Source organism: Lactuca saligna, chromosome 2 (genome assembly GCF_052625555.1).
Source record: "Lactuca saligna cultivar CGN05327 chromosome 2, ASM5262555v1, whole genome shotgun sequence".
Lineage (NCBI taxonomy): Eukaryota > Viridiplantae > Streptophyta > Magnoliopsida > Asterales > Asteraceae > Lactuca > Lactuca saligna.
In genome coordinates this window covers 176,384,407-176,404,682 of record NC_136418.1, presented here as the reverse complement: position 1 = coordinate 176,404,682, position 20,276 = coordinate 176,384,407, and the positions used below count along the sequence as shown (strand labels likewise).

The following is a 20,276-nucleotide window of genomic DNA, read 5'->3' as shown; positions in this document are numbered from 1 at the left end:
GAATTATTTACACTTGTTGTCTGTGCGGTACTTGTATGATATGAGTTGGCGGTTGAGTGTGGGCGAGGCCCGTATCTCTCCGAGAGTGGAGTGTGGGCTAGGCCCGTATCTCCCAGATAGCGAAGTGTGGGCGGGGCCCGTATCTTCACGAGTGTGGGCGTGGCCCGTATCTCTCAGAAAGCGAAGTGTGGGCGGGGCCTGTATCTTCACGAGTGTGGGCGTGGCCCGTATCTCCTAATTGAATGTTGTTTGTTATATGCTTGCATGGTATGGGGTATTATGGGGGAGCTCACTAAGCTTTGTGCTTACAGTTTCAGTTTTGGTTTCAGGTACCACCTCAGTTAGGGGAAAGGAGCCGGCGCGGTAGCAGCATGTCACACACACACTCTCTGGTTTCCGCATTTACGAGCCTTTCTGGGATTGATACTCTGATATTCTGATTAGTTGTATATTTTGCTTTTCAGACATGGTTCAGTTTATATTATGGATGATCGAATGATGTTTTAGTTATTAATATTTTCTAACGTAACGTTTTTAAACAAAAAAAATTTTGATGTGAAAATTGGGTCGTTACAGAGAAGATTAGCATGGCCCCTGCGCAAGGATGACACACACAAATCGAGAAATGGTATCAGAGCCAGGGCACGGGTCGATGTGTTCGACGGGGACGTCGAACCCTATAATGGGGGGTGAAAGTGGGTTAGATCTGATCCCACATCGGCTGGGAAGGAGAACTAAGCATTCCTTATAAGGGGTGTGGATACCTTCCCTATCACAACGCGTTTTAAAGCCGTGAGGGCAGCAGGTCCCATAAGAACTCTGTAGTTAAGCGTGCTCGGGTGGGAGTTGTATCGTGATGGGTGACCCCCTGGGAAGTCCTCGTGCCGAGTGGCCCAAAGCGGATAATATTGTGATACGTGCCAGAAGGGGGTGTTACATTGCAGTTTACAAGTCGGTTGCACATTGATGCTGTGAAAACGGACTAGTAACTTGGTGTTATAAAACATATCATTGTGTGTGATTTGATGGGTAAATAGAGCAAACACATGAGTCGAAGTTTATCCATTCCTTTTAAAAACGATATATGTGGGACCTTCGATGATTTAGTGATGACAACCCTAAGCACTTAGCCTAACCTAGACAGACTTTATTTGTTTAATTAGTAGGTCGTCATAAATTGGAAATCGGTAAAAAACACATGAACAGAGAGAATGATTATAATCCATGTATCAGTTCATACGATATCTAGAATGGAGGAATATATGATCCTTTATCTTATGGACACATTACTAATAAGATCATAGTTTGACAACGGTCTTTTGAGAGCTACGATTGCTAATCGGATTTTGAAGTCGTACTTACAATTATAGTTATTAGACTTAACCAAGTGAGAGACTGTTGGATTAGGTGTCTACGCCCATAACTATAATTGGTATATACTTGACCCGATACAAGCATGGTCCATTGGCTTGTAACACTCTGGAATAATTTGATAGGATACATATTTGATAAAAAAGGTTATTGTGATTTATTAATATATTATAAGTATAATATATTAATTGAGAAATCATATTATTTAATTAGTATTGATTAAGAATTAATTTGGAATTAATTTAGTGATTAAAAGAGACTAATTAAATTGACGGGAACTGATTATGTAAATAAATGAGACATATTCTTTGGGCTAGTGATCCATGGTTAATTTGTAATGGGTTAAGCTTATGTGAAAGTCCATGATGTATTAGTTCATATAAGTTATGGATCATAAGACTAACTTTAAGAATTAGGGTTTGCTTATGACTCTTGGAATTCTACACTATATACGTATTCCTCTAAAGCCAAAAATCATGCACTAGTGATTCCAAGAAGCTTTAGACGATTTTTGTGTCTCCAAACCTCTCTCTCAAGTTCCTCCTCTTGTTCTTGATTTGTTATAATACATTTGAGGCATCACACTTGAGGTGCTAGGCTCTTGAAAGACCATTTCCTACAAGCTACAATTAAGATGTATTCTTCTAACTTACTTTTATGTTTCAATTACCAATATTATATGCTAGTTGTAGGTTTCAAGCTTTGGAAATTTTTGTTTCATGTATAACTAGAGAAAACTTAGATCCAAAGCTATTAGGGTTGTATGTGCACCATATGAGTGTTATAGTACATAAAACTCAACAGCTATATCATAAAAAATAAGCTTCCTATAAGGTTTTGGTGCATGGAAAGGGGTTAAGCTAGATAATGTGAGAAACTTTATGTCATTGGGGATCTAGAGAGGTCCAGATCTGGAACCATATCCTTGTGATAAGCCCAGTTCTGAGTTTGACTCCAACTTGCACTAAAAATGTTCATTTAGTTCCAAGAAAAGGGATCTAAGCAACTAGAGATCAAGGTCACGACTTTATACCTCAAGATGATACCCAATACAAAGTAGATGTTGGATCTACTGTTCCTCTCATTGCTCCTTCCTCTTCAAGCTCTAAAATCCTTCATAGAGGCACAAGTTTCACTCTTTAAGACTCACACACTCTCAAGGAAGCTCAACTATGCAGCCAGGGTTTCTTTATGGGGTACAAGGACAATGAGGGAGGCTGCAAATGAGCCATAAGCCCTTTAAATAAGGTGGTATCCCCTGAAGATTAAGGTTTCTTTTTACAATGCCTACTCGACAAGTCAGGCCTTCCAACTCGTAGAGTAGCATCCAAGTCCCGCGTCCTTGTAATAGTCTCTACTCGACGAGTTGGAGCACCCAACTCGCCGAGCCCATGCACAAAACCCTAAAAAAATTAGATAAATTGATTAATACCTGGAACAGGTGTTGCACATACGGTACTCGCCAGCTTTTCCTATCTCCCTCGAAACCTCTCTAAAATGCGAAGCAAAAAATGATCCCCCAGTTGTGCATTTCCCGTCCTCGAATCCTCTTAAATGTCAACCCAAACTTTTACGACAACTGGCTCTTCATGTGGAAGCCATGGTATCAGCTTTTTGTCTACTTGGTTGTGCGACACCCTTGTACGCTTGTTGTTTTCCTTTGCAGTGTTATGGGGGTGGTGTGGGTTGAGTTTCCCGAACAATCTCCTCAGCTGAGTCATCCAACTCATCGATGAGTTAGTATTGGGGTTGGGTTTGTGTTTGGGTTTGGGTTTGAGATTGAAAGAGTGGGATTTGAGTTTAAGGTTTATTTGATGAATGTTGATAAGGGAAAACAACAAAGTTTGAGAACATTTGAGGAGTAACATTTGTAACTTGGACGGGGTAAAATTGTCTAACATTTTGGCATTTGAATTGTAGTGGAGATTGAATGAGAGCATCGAGCTGGGGACGATAAACCCTTTGTGATGAATCGATAGTGAAAATGTTTCGAATAGGAGTGCTTGAACTCGAAACATTGTTTTTTTTCCTTCTATCAGAGATTGAGATTTGATTGTCAGGATTCATTTTTTTGAAGAAAGTATAGAGAAATTGATAAAAGAAGGTGTGAGTTTGAAGTTTAAAAGGTATGGGTATTTATAAATGTTGTAGACAGTAAAAAAATATTTAAATTAGGCTTGTAGTCGTTGAAACAAGAAAAAAAAATTATATTTCATTTTCTACAGTTTTTTAACGGCTGTGTCATAAAAAAAATTGATGGACCAATAGGAGGAAGAGAGAGACAACGACACCCCTCCCCCCACCTCTTTCCCGCACCTGGTTTCCCTTACTGGCAATACGATGTTCCAGTTAGCAAGAAGCACCCCACCCTTCCCTCCCGCACACACTCCGTCCGATTTAACCAATTAAAATCGTTAACCCAAACTAATATTATCTGTTATCCAATGGTTATCGAAATACATTAACCAATCTGATTTTGACCAATAATCAAACCTAATCATCTCATATACACCCCGCTTTAAACTTTGTATCAAATTATTATACTCTTCTTAAATCGGCTATTTTAATCATAAAAGAAAAGAAAACCATAATGATCAACTAGATAACATGTGCAAACTCATTTTTAAGTGATTTCACAACATAAACCGGTTGAACAAACTCGAATAGCACGTGGATTATAAAAAGGAAAGAAAAAATGTTAAAAGGACGAACGTTCAAACAAACAAACCCAAATGCATAGAAAACGGAAATAATATAAAACAAGAACCATAGGTACAACTACTGCCACGTGCATTGTCCTTCAATGGCGATCAGATTTTGGTAGATCACCCTTTCACCCTACCCTCCTTCGGTCCTTCCTCATAAGCAGCAGCTGCCGCTGCTCATCTACCCCAACTACACGCCTTTAATTTCATCAAATCACATTTGCAGGACTTACTTAATTCATGATCTATACTGTGGGACCTCATTGAGTCATTAGTTTCCTTACCCATAAATCCTTCCAACCATCCGCACATTTCTTCGAATCTCATTTTCCCAGATCTCAGAATCTCGTACTTCGCATTGTTTTCTCCGCTTCCCCATAAAATTGCGTCACTCCAAGTAGCTTGCAGCTTCTAGTTCCTAATCTTATCACCGGAAAGATGAAGGTGCTCGTCACCACTCGGAGCGGAAGAGAATTAATCGATGGTGGCCTCGTCCTTGATAGCTCTGTAAGTTTAATTTCACTTGTATTTCCGTTTGTGTGATTCTAAATATATTTTGGGGGTTTCGTGGTTGTGACTAGTTTTTGGGTTCTCCCAGGCTACCGTGGCTGATTTGCAGGAGGCAATTCATAAGCGAAGTAAGTTTCCTTTGTAAATAAATCGTTGTTTCAATATAAGTATTATATATCTATTCGTAATTACTACGAACTATATCCTTCCTTTTGATTGGCAAGTACTTCCACCTATCAGATCCAAATAATTTCAGTTTTGAAATTTCAAAAAGTAAATGAATTAGATAGTTTAGGCGCAGAAACAGAGAGAATTAGGGCATACGATTCAGACGATTTGGTTTTAGACTTCCATTCACATCATACTTTGATCTCACACAAATCTTATATCAACAGTCAAGAAATACTACCCTTCAAGACAACGCCTGACCCTACCCCTCCAGCCAGGGTCCAAAGAAAAGCCGGTTGTCCTCCAATACAAAAAAAGTCTCAAAGAGTACACCACTGGAAACCCCAATTCAGACACCATAACTGTAGTCTTCAAGGACTTGGGCCCACAAGTCTCATACAGAACTCTCTTCTTCTTCGAGTATCTGGGCCCACTCATCCTCTACCCCCTCTTCTACTACCTCCCAGTATACCAATACTTCGGGTACAAACTCGAAAAACGTGTGATCCACCCTGTTCAAACAATAGCAATGTACTATTGGTGCTTCCATTATTTCAAACGCATCATGGAGACCTTCTTTATACATCGATTCAGTCATGCGACTTCACCTCTTTCAAATGTGTTCAGAAACTGTGCTTATTACTGGTCTTTCGGGTGTTACATTGCTTATTATGTTAATCACCCGCTTTACACACCTGTCAATGATCTTCAAGTGAAGATTGGGTTAGGGTTTGGGTTGATTATGCAAATTTCAAATTTGTATTGCCATGTCATCTTGAGGAATCTTCGTAGCCCGAGTGGGAATGGAGGGTATCAGATCCCACGTGGCTTTCTGTTTAATATTGTCACATGTGCCAATTACACAACCGAGATTTATCAGTGGTTAGGGTTTAATGTTGCTACACAGACTGTTGCGGGTTATGTGTTTTTGATTGTTGCTGCTTCCATTATGACTAATTGGGCCTTGGCTAAACATCGTCGTCTCAGAAGGGTAATTTTCTTCACCTTTTTAAGTTGTTCTTTTTGTATTGATTTAAAAAAAAAAAAAGAAACAAAAATTAAATCTATATAGCTGTTGCTCTGATAGACTGATACCATGTTTTTTTGTTGGCAGTTATTTGATGGGAAGGAAGGACGACCTAAGTATCCTCGCAGATGGGTGATATTGCCTCCATTCCTGTGAGCGAAACTACAGGTGGCATGTGAATGTGACGTGTCTCATTTTCATTGGCTCTGGAGTATCAGATGGATTTGGTGATGTTACTTATGAGTTCGTTTTAGTCCTAAAAGTTTTACATGTGTACTTGCCACAACTCTTATCAGATGGCTTATTTGTGTTGCTAGTTTTGAGTTTTTCTTTTTGTTAAATCTCTGGATCTTTCCCAAATTTATGAAATCTTGATTTGGGTTTATTTTTTTAATCTGTTGGCTAAATACAGATATGGTTATTGATGCTTTAATAGTTGTTGGACAATAGTAGGATACAAGGACCACTCACATTGCAAAAGGAAACAACAAAATAGACCACTATTATTTTATTTTATTTTTGAAATCCAACACGCAAGTTATGTATAAAATGGTTTTGATGAATAGCATGTTAAACGATGACGTGTTTAGTTTTGTTTCGATTGATTGTAAGTTTTGTACTTTTGTTGCAATGAATGTAAGGGTAAGTGAGATACGTTATCCATACTATAAAAAGGATAAATAATGAAGATGAATTATGTTTACCTAGAATATTAGAACAATTTTTATGGTGATTGAAAAACATACATGACAAAATACAATCAATATATTTTGTAATTAATTTAATATAATAATTGATCTGACAATGAATAATTTTATAATACAAAAATATGAAAAAATTATATTTTATAGATGATAGTAGGCGTGCAAAAACCGGTTTTTTTTTATGAACCGGACCGGTTCAGAAAACCGGTTCGGTTCAAGTCCAACAAGTCAAAACCGGTTCACACCAAAACCGGTTCGGTTCCAATCCGGTTCACCCCAAAAATTATTCGAACATATTTAAACCGGTTCGGTTTGTTCAAAACCGGTTCAACGAAAACCGGTTTTTTTTTGAGCTAGTAAGTGTAAAATAGGAATGGGTTTTTTATTTGTTTAGAGTATAAAGCTCTTTTGAGCTAGTAAGTGTAAAAAACCGGTTCAAAATCGGTTTACAAATAGGTTCAAAAAACCGGTTCGAAACCGGATCACACATTAAAAAGGGCGAATTGGTTCGGTCCGTAGGTTCGGTTCTTCGGGGGTTCGGTTCATGCATAAACCGGTTCAGAGGAAAACCGGTTTCCGGTTCACTAACCGGTTCGGTTTGTGAACCGGTTTTTTTGGACATCCCTAGATGATAGCAACTGATAAACTAACAAATAAACTCTAAAAAGTATAACAGTATGAACTATGAACTAAGGTTGTGGGCCTTGTGGGCTTTGGGTACACTTAGTTTGATATCACATCAAATGTGTCGTTAATTTTCTTACTACTTAACACCTAACCTACGAAATAAATCAAATAAAATAATTAGCACTTCTCATTATCACATCTCTTTTATTTTCTAATTATTTAAATACAAAATATATAAAATAAAAATTAAATTAAAAAATTAAAAAAATTAAAAAACAACATTAATAAACTTAAAGAAAATACATTAATCAAGTTTAAAAAAATTACATCAATAAACTTAAATAAAAATCACATTCGAGTTATAATACTTTTATGAATTTCCTTTTCGCCGTTAACGTCATTCCAAGATTAATCGATAAAAACATTACTGATCGACATCTTCACATCTCGCTTCCTTTTTAAGCATCATTTTATCCTTGTGCAATTAATAGTTTAATACTCCTCAAACTTTTCCTTATAAAAGTTTAACTCATTTGGTTCAAATATGTTTATCCTCGAACACGTTGTAGCTCGTTATCCTTTATCCCTTCCAACCGACCGTCGAAAGGGGTTCTTCCAGTGCAATCTCGTCGACATCATTATTGTGGTTGATCGTATTACAGGTACCTGACGTTTGTGTTTACCCGTTTGTTTCAGACGTTTTAGAACGTTTATTGGATTCGGTTGATTGCATAAGTGCATCCGCCTTAAGGGTCTATTTTGAAATCATTTTGAGAATTTCCCATGCTTTGTGATGGGTACATGCTTCACCTTTGTGCTCGTTCCATTATTGTTGGATAACGGTATTTAAGATGTAAAAACCGTTTCTTCCATTTTTATACATGTTGGTAGCATCATTGAAAATGTTGTTGAAGTTGATACAAATAACCTCAAATTGAGTAATTTAGAAGATAGAAGGTTGTTATTCCAATATTAAATATCGTTTTCCAATTCTGTGTGGAAATAATCTAAAACTCGTTCCCCAAAACTTCTAGTTGATTGGTGGTTCCCGGATAGTTATCTTGAGAGATGAATACACAATCACGTATTAACGTAGCTTCTTCACCTTCGGACCAACTCCTAAGACTACTAGGTGTGGGCAACATGTTATTACATGTTACCACACCCAAAACGTGTCATGTCAGAGTCCTATTCATACATGGGTGTTATAACACCCAATGTGGAAATGGACAACATCTACTAACATGTGATTACACCAATAAAACTTGATTTTTTTATGTTAGCGTTTGAAACAAACGGTTGAAATTATGGCGGTTGAATAAAAACACAAGCAAAATCGCGACGTCACCTCCTGTTTTCACCATAACGCGTCATAACATAACACCTAATAACAGTTAGGGGCCGGTGTTCCTCCCGTTATGACGCCGTTATTAGGTGCCATGTCACCTATTGTAACATCCGGATTTTACCAGGTATATTGTAATCCAAAATTTTGTTATATTGTGAGAGGGACTCGGCGAGTTGGAGCTCAGACTCGCCGAGTAGGGACGCGGGTTTGAACATTGGTGCGCGCCTGGACTCGGCGAGTCCATGATATGGACTCGGCGAGTTTGCGCTGTGTAATGAAACCCTAAATCTCCGGGTTTGAGGCCTATTTAAAGGGCCTTATGGCCGTCATTTGTGCTCACCCAACCCTCAGTGAGTGTCCCTAGAGTTCTTGAGCGATTTGTGAAGAGAAGAGAGCCATTCTTGATCTTGTGGGTGTTGTTTAGCAAGAAGAAGGAGACCATAGGCAAGAGGAAGCAAAGGAGGTTGCTATTTCGTGGATTTGGAGCTTAGATCATCACTCTAGAGGTATTATCTCGGACAATTTTCTGTTTAGTGAAGCATGATGCAATTTAGGGCTTGTGATGGTCATTTATGGGATGATTTGATGCCCATTGGTTCCCTCCTTGAGTTGAGGCCATGGATCTGGATCCATAGAGGTCCAGAGAGCCTCACTCATCAAGCTTTATGAGTGACAATAGAGTCTTTGACCTTGTGTTGTAGTATTTGAGTCATAAACATCATATATGGTCATATAGAGGTTGTATGTGCATCAAGATTGTAACTTTACGTGCTAAATGAGCTTGGAGGGACTGGATCTATGGATTAATGAACTGGATCTGACCTTTAGAGCAAGATTGAGTCAGTGCATGGCATGGACTCGCCGAGTCCGAAGAACAGACTCGGCGAGTAGCATGAATGTTGCCCGACCACTCTGTGAGTGGCCTCGTCGAGTTAGGAAAGGTGAACTCAGTGAGTCAAGGGGGAGTCAGAATGGACAGGTGGACTGAGTTTAACTGGACTCGCCGAGTTGTTCTTGAGACTCGGCGAGTTGAGTCGTGGTGGCCCCACAACTCGTGCCAGGTGGAACTCGTCGAGTTGAGGGAATGCTCGACGTGTCGAGAGAGGATTCCAAGGAAATTGGTGTATACGCCCAGACTCGCCGAGTCGCCTGGGTACTCGCCGAGTCCGGTCAAAGTTGACCGTTGACCAGCGTTGACCTAGATTGACTTGTTTCAGTGTGGTCAACCCTAGTTGGGAAAGTGTTAATTAGAGGTGTATTGTGCTATAGGGGGGCGACAGCTCGACAGGTCGAGTGATTAGCGATTTCAGGTTTACGATTTACCGAGACACGCGAGGTGAGTCTTCTCACTATACTTTACCTTGAGTAGGTGATCAGAGTTATGTGATAGAGTATTTGTATGCTATGTATGTTATGTGTTGTACTGCATTACTTCTATGTGATTGATGCTGTGCATGTTTACAGAGTTAGAACCGAAAGGTTCACAGAGTTAGAACCTGAGGGTTCACAGAGTTTGGGTGCACGGACCCACAGAGTTATAGCCTCGAGTGGCTAATATGTGTTATATGTAGTATTTTGGGGAACTCACTAAGCCTTGTGCTTACAGTGTTGATGTTATTGTTGCAGGTACTAGTGACGACCGCGGGAAGGCGCCGGCTTGATCCGTACACACACACATTCGGAGCTTGATATCATGAACTTGGGGATTTTATATTGTCTTGTTTGGATAATTAAAATGGTTGTTTAATGAATATCAATGGAATTATGTTTTTAAAAAATTGAAAAAAAATTGTTTTGAAAATTTGCGGTGTTACAAATTGGTATCAGAGCCTTGGTTTGAGGGATTCGGGTACACCTTCGGGGGTATTTGAACTCAAACTGAGGAATTGAAGAGATATTTCAAAATAAAACCAAGGTTTTCTAAGAGTAAAAGATTTTCCAGGAGGAAACGTGTGTACGATCAGCCAGCGCCCGAACGGTGAGTTCCCAAAATACCTTTATATTATGTGATAATTATTATTAATGTGATGTATTTGCATGCTAGAGTAAGCTAGGTATTGCTAATAGGACTAGAGTGGCCTGTTTTGTGATGCCTTAGCCTAGGTAGGGGTGAGCTGCTATGAGATGCTGAGAGTAATTAGGTAGCAGCTAGGACTTCGTGTGAGACCTGTTACAGAGCGATTCAAGTATAATAGAGTACTTGGGGATTGGGATCCGAAGAGGAAGATTTGGGGTGTGTACTGAGACGGTGCGGACAGTAGTATTGGGCCCGTACTACTGAAAGCACCGGTGCGGTACACAGTCCAAATAAGAATCTTGGGATACCAAGAGTCAAGGAGGGGTGGATTGTCGAATGTAAGAGTGTTCGAGTAAATTCTAATTATCGCATGTTGTATTTTAGAGGTTGATCATGGTAAGGACACGTCACATGCCGGAGGATGCCGGATCTAGCGATGAGGAGATTCGACAGATCATTCATGAGGAGGTGGCTGCGGTCATCAGAGCTGAGTTACCAGAGATGTTCGGGTCCATTAAGACCGCGTTGATCGAGACATTTGACGAGCGCTATGCCGCTCTTTCTGAGGCTGCGGTTGCAGCGGCTACCGCAGCGATTGCTGCGGCAAGACCCCAGGGAGGTGATGCGACATTGTTTAGGGAGTTCAGCAACACCAAGCCACCAGAGTTTGATGGTACGCAGGATCCGGTGGCAGCTATGAGGTGGATATCTGATATGGAGGGATGCTTCTTCACTTGCTCGTCCCCTGAGCATTTGAAGGTTCGGTTCGCGCTGAACCAGCTTCGCTTGGGAGCGAAGGACTGGTGGAAGTTTGTGACGGCACACTTCACACCAACTGAGCTTTCGGCAGTGACCTGGGAGAGGTTCACTACCATGTTCCGAGATGAGTACGTTCCTCAGGTGGAGAGGGAACGTCTGACACAGGAGTTTCTGACCCTCAAGCAGGGTACCGAGTCAGTCACAGCTATCACGAGGATGTTTCATGAGAGGGCGATGTTCTGCCCTGAGCACGTGTCCACCGAGCAGGCACGTATGAGCCGTTACCTGAGCATTCTGAGACGGGATATTCGGGAGTTCGCTGCGAACTCCTCGTATCGGACATTTGCCGAGCTTCAGGCAAATGCTCGGAAGAGGGAGATTGAGCTTGAGACTCAGGCCAGGGAGGAGGCGGAGTCTCTGGGGAGGGATCGGCGGCCGGCACAGTCCCAGCCGGTAGCCAAGCGGGCCAAGCCCGCTGATCTCCGACCCGGGAGCCAGAAGGGCCGCACTTGTGGGAAGTGCGGCAAGGGTCACGATGGAGTCTGTCGAGCGGGGTCTTGCTACAAATGTGGCAAGGAGGGGCATATGGCCAGGGACTGCCCCAAGGGGTTTACAGTGTGCTTCCACTGTAACCAGACCGGACACCGGAAGGCAGAGTGTCCGCTGCTGCGCGGAGCATCTCAGGGGTCTGCTCCCGCCGCTATCAGAGCTACTGCTACAGAGAGTCGGCCCGTGAAGGCCGAGGCACCGAGGGCTCGGGGGAGAGCCTTTCAGCTGACTGCGGAAGAGGTCCGCGCTGCACCCGACGTTGTGGCTGGTACGCTTTCTTTTTATTATTTATTTATGGTGTCAAGATATTATGCTTATATTATGCTATGCATAGGTACCTTCCTTGTGAATTCTGTACCTGCTTTAGTGTTATTTGACTCGGGTGCGAGTCGATCTTTTGTATCTTTGGCATTTAGTCAGCATATCAGTGTTAGTCGTGGGGAACTGAGTCGACCCCTGCGGGTTTCCATAGCCGCCGACAGAGTGATTTGTGCCACGGAGGTCCTCCGGGGATGTGTACTGGAGATTTTTGGGGTTGAGTTCCCAATCGACCTGATTCCTATTGCGATGGGTGATGTCTGTGTTATAGTGGGCATGGACTGGTTGAGCCGATTCGGCGCGATTATCGATTGCGAGCGTCAGCTGGTGACTATACGAGATCCTAGTGGGGGAGTTCTTTCGGTTTACGGCGAGGGTACACGTTCGGGATCAGCCTTTTGTTCGGCTGCTAGGGCGAGGCAGTGTTTACAGCAAGGCTGTAAGGGTTTTGTAGCATATGTGATGGATACACGAGTGATCTCCGAGAGACCGAGTTCAGTGGACGAAGTTCCGGTGGTGCGTGAGTTTCCAGATGTCTTTCCCGAAGAGTTACCAGGTGTGCCTCCCGTGAGGCAAGTGGAGTTTGGCATCGATTTGGTTCCGGGAGCCGCGCCTATTGCTAAGGTGCCGTATCGCCTCGCGCCTCCAGAGATGCAGGAGTTATCCTCGCAACTTCAGGAGTTGCTGGGGAAGGGGTTTATCCGGCCGAGTAGCTCGCCGTGGGGAGCACCCATCCTGTTTGTGAAGAAGAAAGATGGCTCGCATCGCATGTGTATTGATTATCGGGAACATAATAAGTTGACGGTCAAGAACCGTTACCCGTTGCCAAGGATCGATGATTTATTCGATCAGTTACAGGGAGCATCTTGGTTCTCCAAGATTGATTTGAGGTCGGGCTATCATCAAGTGAGAGTACGGGACGAGGACGTTCAGAAGACAGCATTCAGGACGCGTTATGGGCATTATGAGTTTGTGGTGATGCCTTTTGGGCTCACCAATGCCCCGGCTGTGTTCATGGACCTCATGAACAGGGTATGTCGGCCGATGTTGGATCGGTCGGTGATTGTGTTCATTGATGATATTCTGGTATATTCGAGATCTAGAGAGCAGCACGAGGAGCATTTGAGGGAGGTTCTTGGAGTTTTGAGATCGGAGAAACTTTATGCAAAGTTTCCCAAGTGCGATTTTTGGTTACGGGAGGTCCAGTTTCTGGGACATCTCGTTAACCAGAAGGGGATATTGGTCGATCCGGCCAAGGTTGACGCAGTGATGAGGTGGGAAGTGCCTAGGTCACCTTCTGAGATCCGGAGTTTCCTTGGGTTGGCAGGGTATTATCGGAGGTTTATTAAGGATTTCTCCAAGATTGCGGTTCCACTCACCAGATTGACCCGGAAGGGTGTTACATTTCTATGGGGTCCCGAGCAGCAGACCTCCTTTGAGACGCTTCGCCAGAGGTTGTGTGAAGCTCCGGTATTAGCTCTTCCGGAAGGGATGGAGGGTTTTGTGGTATTCTGTGATGCATCGATTTTAGGACTGGGAGCGGTGCTGATGCAAAAGGGTCATGTGATAGCATATGCATCGAGGCAGTTGAAGCCTCACGAGACGAGGTACCCCACACATGATCTGGAGTTGGGGGCAGTGGTGTTCGCCCTCAAGATTTGGCGGCACTACTTGTATGGGGTTCGTTGTACGATTTACACGGACCATAAGAGCTTGAAGTACCTGATGGATCAGCCTAACCTAAACATGCGGCAAAGAAGGTGGTTAGATGTGGTCAAGGATTATGATTGCGAGATTTTGTACCACCCGGGCAAGGCTAATGTGGTAGCCGACGCATTGAGTCGCAGGGCGGAGAGTGCTCCACTGCAAAATGTATGTTTGCGACTGACTGTGATAGCTCCAGTTCTGGACGCCATTCGTGGGGCTCAGGCCGAGGCCGTGCATCCTGAGATGCAGAAGGGAGAGCGGGTCGTTGGGTTGGTTTCTGAGTTTATATCGGATAGTCGAGGCCTTATGACTTATCAGGGCAGGATCTGGGTACCGTTTGTGGGCGGTACACGTACTACATTGATGGAGGAGGCTCATAGATCGAAATTTTCGATCCATCCCGGGGCCACAAAGATGTATTTGGACCTAAGAAAGGAGTATTGGTGGCCTTGTATGAAGAGGGATGTAGCATGGTTTGTCGAGAGGTGTTTGACCTGTCGAAGGGTAAAGGCCGAACACCAGAGACCGCATGGCAAGTTGCAGCCATTGGAGGTTCCCGAGTGGAAGTGGGAACAGATCACTATGGATTTTATCACCAAATTGCCAAGGACTGCCAGAGGAGTCGATGCAATTTGGGTGATTGTGGATAGGTTGACAAAGAGCGCTCACTTTCTTGCCATCAGTGAGAGTTCTTCAGCGGAAAAGTTGGCGGAGATTTACGTGAGGGAGGTTGTATCTCGACATGGGGTGCCGATCTCGATTGTTTCAGACCGCGATGTGCGTTTCACTTCCCGTTTTTGGAAGAAATTTCATGAGGAGTTGCGTACTAAGCTGCATTTTAGTACCGCATACCACCCCCAGACCGACGGTCAGAGTGAGCAGACGATACAGACACTCGAGGACATGCTTCGAGCATGTGTATTGGACTTTGGGGGTAGTTGGGACACGTATTTGCCTCTGGCAGAGTTTTCCTACAATAACAACCATCATTCGAGCATTGGCATGCCGCCCTTTGAGCTGTTGTATGGTAGGAGGTGTCGGACTCCTATATGTTGGGGAGAGGTTGGACAAAGGGTAATGGGCAGTACAGAGATCGTGAACCAGACGACAGAGCAGATACAGCTGGTTAGACAAAGGTTATTGACCGCTCAGAGCCGACAAAAGAGTTACGCGGATAGACGCCGGTCCGAGCTGGAATTTCAGGTCGGCGACTTTGTTCTCCTGAAGGTTTCTCCTTGGAAAGGAGTGATCCGGTTCAGGAAGAGGGGCAAATTGGGGCCCTGATTTATAGGTCCGTTTCGTGTGATTGCTAGGGTAGGCCGGGTAGCCTATCGGCTGGAGTTACCAGCAGAGTTGGGGCAGATTCACAACACTTTTCGTGTATCGCAGTTGAGGAAATGTATAGCCGATGAGTCGGCAGTGGTTCCACTAGAGGATATTCAGGTGGATGCAAGCCTGAATTATGCTGAGAGACCAGTGGCTATTAGGGATCGGAAGATCAAGATTTTGAGGAACAAGGAGGTACCTCTGGTATTGCTTCAGTGGCAACATCGGAATGGATCAGAAATGACCTGGGAGCCGGAGGGTATGATGCGGGAGCAGCATCCGGAGCTGTTTTAGAGCGAGACTTCGAGGGCGAAGTCTAGTTCTAGTGGGGGAGAGTTGTAACATCCGGATTTTTACCAGGTATATTGTAATCCAAAATTTTGTTATATTGTGAGAGGGACTCGGCGAGTTGGAGCTCAGACTCGCCGAGTAGGGACGCGGGTTTGAACATTGGTGCGCGCCTGGACTCGGCGAGTCCATGATATGGACTCGGCGAGTTTGCGCTGTGTAATGAAACCCTAAATCTCCGGGTTTGAGGCCTATTTAAAGGGCCTTATGGCCGTCATTTGTGCTCACCCAACCCTCAGTGAGTGTCCCTAGAGTTCTTGAGCGATTTGTGAAGAGAAGAGAGCCATTCTTGATCTTGTGGGTGTTGTTTAGCAAGAAGAAGGAGACCATAGGCAAGAGGAAGCAAAGGAGGTTGCTATTTCGTGGATTTGGAGCTTAGATCATCACTCTAGAGGTATTATCTCGGACCATTTTCTGTTTAGTGAAGCATGATGCAATTTAGGGCTTGTGATGGTCATTTATGGGATGATTTGATGCCCATTGGTTCCCTCCTTGAGTTGAGGCCATGGATCTGGATCCATAGAGGTCCAGAGAGCCTCACTCATCAAGCTTTATGAGTGACAATAGAGTCTTTGACCTTGTGTTGTAGTATTTGAGTCATAAACATCATATATGGTCATATAGAGGTTGTATGTGCATCAAGATTGTAACTTTACGTGCTAAATGAGCTTGGAGGGACTGGATCTATGGATTAATGAACTGGATCTGACCTTTAGAGCAAGATTGAGTCAGTGCATGGCATGGACTCGCCAAGTCCGAAGAACAGACTCGGCGAGTAGCATGAATGTTGCCCGACCACTCTGTGAGTGGCCTCGCCGAGTTGGGAAAGGTGAACTCAGTGAGTCAAGGGGGAGTCAGAATGGACAGGTGGACTGAGTTTAACTGGACTCGCCGAGTTGTTCTTGAGACTCGGCGAGTTGAGTCGTGGTGGCCCCACAACTCGTGCCAGGTGGAACTCGTCGAGTTGAGGGAATGCTCGATGTGTCGAGAGAGGATTCCAGGGAAATTGGTGTATACGCCCAGACTCGCCGAGTCGCCTGGGTACTCGCCGAGTCCGGTCAAAGTTGACCGTTGACCGTTGACCAGCGTTGACCTAGATTGACTTGTTTCAGTGTGGTCAACCCTAGTTGGGAAAGTGTTAATTAGAGGTGTATTGTGCTATAGGGGGGGGCGACAGCTCGACAGGTCGAGTGATTAGCGATTTCAGGTTTACGATTTACCGAGACACGCGAGGTGAGTCTTCTCACTATACTTTACCTTGAGTAGGTGATCAGAGTTATGTGATAGAGTATTTGTATGCTATGTATGTTATGTGTTGTACTGCATTACTTCTATGTGATTGATGCTGTGCATGTTTACAGAGTTAGAACCGAAAGGTTCACAGAGTTAGAACCTGAGGGTTCACAGAGTTTGGGTGCACGGACCCACAGAGTTATAGCCTCGAGTGGCTAATATGTGTTATATGTAGTATTTTGGGGAACTCACTAAGCCTTGTGCTTACAGTGTTGATGTTATTGTTGCAGGTACTAGTGACGACCGCGGGAAGGCGCCGGCTTGATCCGTACACACACACATTCGGAGCTTGATATCATGAACTTGGGGATTTTATATTGTCTTGTTTGGATAATTAAAATGGTTGTTTAATGAATATCAATGGAATTATGTTTTTAAAAAATTGAAAAAAAATTGTTTTGAAAATTTGCGGTGTTACACCTATAACGAGGCTTCCCGTTGCCCACACCCGTCTCTCTAAGGACTTTCTGTGCCATCGTGTTTTTTTGTCATTTTTTCAAAGGTTTAGGTTGCTCCTTGGTTGTGTTTTGGGTACCAGATTTGGTACTTATTTGTGCTTATATTGTGGTTAAGAAGGTTGTGATTGAAATTGTTATGAGATTAGTTATTGGTAAGGATTAGGTTGATAGGGTTGTTGGAAAGAAATGTGTTTAAATGGTAGTTGGAAAATCTTTTGATGCCCATGGGTGAACCTTATAGCATACTTATGAAGTTATCACTCCCTGAACCTAAATGTAGGGTGATTGGGCTTAGTTAAGTGGTAGTGTGTTTGAGTTTTGACCCATGTTTAAATAAAATAAGGTAAGAAAATATAAGGTTTAAGGAGGATATAATGAAAACTTGTAGTGTAGAAGTTTTGTGGTTAATTGGTTAGTATTTATAAAGTAAAATATTAATTATTTGATAAATTATTTGTATTTAAAAAGTATCAAATGATCATTTTTTTTACGATTTTCTTCCTTTTATTTTGCGTTGTGAGCTGTGGTTTAGACTTGAGACCTTTTTTTTACGATTTTCTTCCTTTTATTTTGCGTTGTGAGGTGTGGTTGAGACTTGAGACCACATATGGCCATGAATGCATCCTTTGCCATGTCATTAAAATGCCATGGGCGTTGTATGTATATCCAATAGCACAAGACTAACAAATAGAGTCTTCAAGGTCTTTACTCTAAAAATATTTCATCCCACCATAGTTTCACTAAATCTTCAATAATCCTTCACAAACCTTAAAAAATATCCATCACGTCACATCATCTTTATCGTATTACTTTATATTTATTTTAAGACGACATTTATAAAATTAAAATTATATAAATAATAAATAAATTAGTTACATAACTAATAATTATGTTATTTTTTTTAAGAACACGACATTCTATTATTGAAAATTAAAAATTATATAATTAAAAATAAACAATACAATAATAATTAAAAGTTCAACATTAAAAAATAAAACTATCATCCGTTGTTGTCGTCAGTATCACCCTAGTCGTCCTCATCGCTATGATTCAGTGAGTTGTCTTTGATATATATGCTCCGTCAAATATTGATGATTGAAGTGCGTTCATCTAATTTGTATCATATATTGTAAGTTTGTGTGCAACATTACGATCCATGGCTCCATTCTTATTGAAGTTCTAGTCTTTTTGATGTCATTTGAATTTTCATCTTGTTGATCCGTTATGGTGATTATCATTTTCAGAAAAAATGAAAAAAAAAAAAAAAAAAAAAAACATATCATCGTCATTGATGAAGATTAAGAAAAAAACATTTATCTTTTTGTTATGTTTGTGTAGAATATTTAGAATTCTAAAATGATTGTGTGAGTTTTGTAAAAAATGTGATATTTATAGGATTATTAGAAGTGATTAGTAATTTTTTTTTTTTTTTTAAGTTCTATCATCTTTGTCATCCTTTCTTTATCTGTGAAGTTGCGTAATTAGCCTTATTCCACACCATGTTTACAATCATGTTGGAACGATGTTCACATATGGATGACTAAGCCACATTAATATTACAGACGACCACCTATATCGGACAACGTATAGGCTAATAGTGTGCTTGGGACCATGACAAGAGCCTCATAAGTGGTGTGAAATTTTGTATAGAAAAAATCTAACATTCGAAATTTATACACGTCCAAAATATTCATACAAAAGCTCAAGAAATTAAATCTAGGGAGGGCCTAAGCATGTGCTATCCTTCGCATTTATCTTCCATAGACCATAGGCACTAGATATTTTAAATGTTTTACTACAAATTTGTACACTTTTATATGTTATAGTTAATTTATAAATTCGTTGCTCATGTACAAATTCTATTTTGTAATAGATTTTCGGCTTCCACTATCACAGTGTCGTTGTATACCTGTTCAAATATATATATTATTTTAAATAACACAAACAATCTTACATAAATATATGTATGGTGAACACATACACATACACATGCGCACGTATATATTACCTGCACAATTCAATTCATATAGAATATACACATAGCAATTAGCAAGATTCAAAAAATATTATATATATTGGTGGTGTGGTAGTGGTAGGGTGGATATATCATGAAAGTGATTTATATAGATTATTTTATTATTGAGTTGCTAACATAATCTTTTCAAAGATTGACAACTGTGGATGAGAGGAAAAGCTTTTCTATCTAGTTGGAAGTTGGAACCCTTTTTTCATTTCATATATATATTTCTTTATTTATTATGACTTAAATATTGTTATTTTCCCACAAAGTTACTTTTCTAAAATCAAATTTTGTTTGAAATCAAGCTAAAATACGAAAATGCATATATATGTTGAGTTTTAAATAAACGATCAGTCTATAAAAAACTCATTTAGATAACGATTAAGACAAAAACTCATTACCAAAATCGAAATATAATACAACAAATTATTGATTTTTTTAATTCGTTCTATCATTTAAACATAAAGAATAGCACATGTCATGCTAAATAGTCAATTGGAATATTGGATATTTTCAATCTTCATACATGAAAAATAGATTCATTCTATAATTCTTTAACAAAAAATTCGTGACAGATTTTAGAATAAAAGATGCAAGGCTCATACAAACTCCAAGTACTTCAATTAAGGATATTTATACTTTTATATAGGATGGGATTAATTGGAATTAAATCAATCCGATTCTTTTTAAGTTCACTTGGATCTGTTAAATCAGTTTTGATTGGTGTGATCAATTAAAAGCGTAGGCCAATTTTGATTAATATTGTTGTATAAATTACCATTTCAATAATTTCCACCTAATAAAATTTTTAAATCAATCATTTTATAATCGTTTGGTAATGTCAATAGATAGTGGGAATTATCAACCATAAAGGACTTAAATAAAGTTTTATGTACAACTTCCCCTTTCTAATGTCTTTCTTGAGACACAACACATGGGAATTAAGTCTTTGCAGTTTAGAAGGTGGCTAATCTTTATGGGTACCAATGCCAGTGTGTCTGCTTTATTCAATGACAACCAA

The 20,276-nt window shown here is 41.2% G+C and overlaps 1 protein-coding gene and 1 pseudogene across 1 annotated transcript; both read left to right on the top strand.

Moving 5' to 3' along the window:
* The first annotated feature begins 531 nt into the window (after positions 1-531).
* LOC145033106 (U6 spliceosomal RNA) lies at positions 532-640 on the top strand (annotated as a pseudogene).
* Positions 641-4,126: 3,486 nt separating this feature from the next.
* On the top strand, positions 4,127-6,175 carry CER10 (3-oxo-5-alpha-steroid 4-dehydrogenase family protein). Its single transcript, XM_078981907.1, has 4 exons — positions 4,127-4,583; positions 4,675-4,714; positions 4,982-5,745; positions 5,869-6,175. The coding sequence occupies exons 1-4, from the start codon at positions 4,515-4,517 to the stop codon at positions 5,935-5,937; spliced, it is 942 nt and encodes a 313-aa protein (XP_078838033.1). The 5' UTR covers positions 4,127-4,514; the 3' UTR covers positions 5,938-6,175.
* The last annotated feature ends 14,101 nt before the right edge of the window (positions 6,176-20,276 follow it).

What these genes read in the sequence shown, in the direction of transcription:
- CER10 (XM_078981907.1), top strand. Translation starts at nt 4,515, where the DNA reads ATGAAGGTGCTCGTCACCACTCGGAGCGGAAGAGAATTAATCGATGGT. An exon ending in GCCTCGTCCTTGATAGCTCT is followed by an intron (nt 4,584 to 4,674) that starts GTAAGTTTAATT and finishes GGGTTCTCCCAG; the next exon opens with GCTACCGTGGCTGATTTGCA. An exon ending in GGAGGCAATTCATAAGCGAA is followed by an intron (nt 4,715 to 4,981) that starts GTAAGTTTCCTT and finishes TTATATCAACAG; the next exon opens with TCAAGAAATACTACCCTTCA.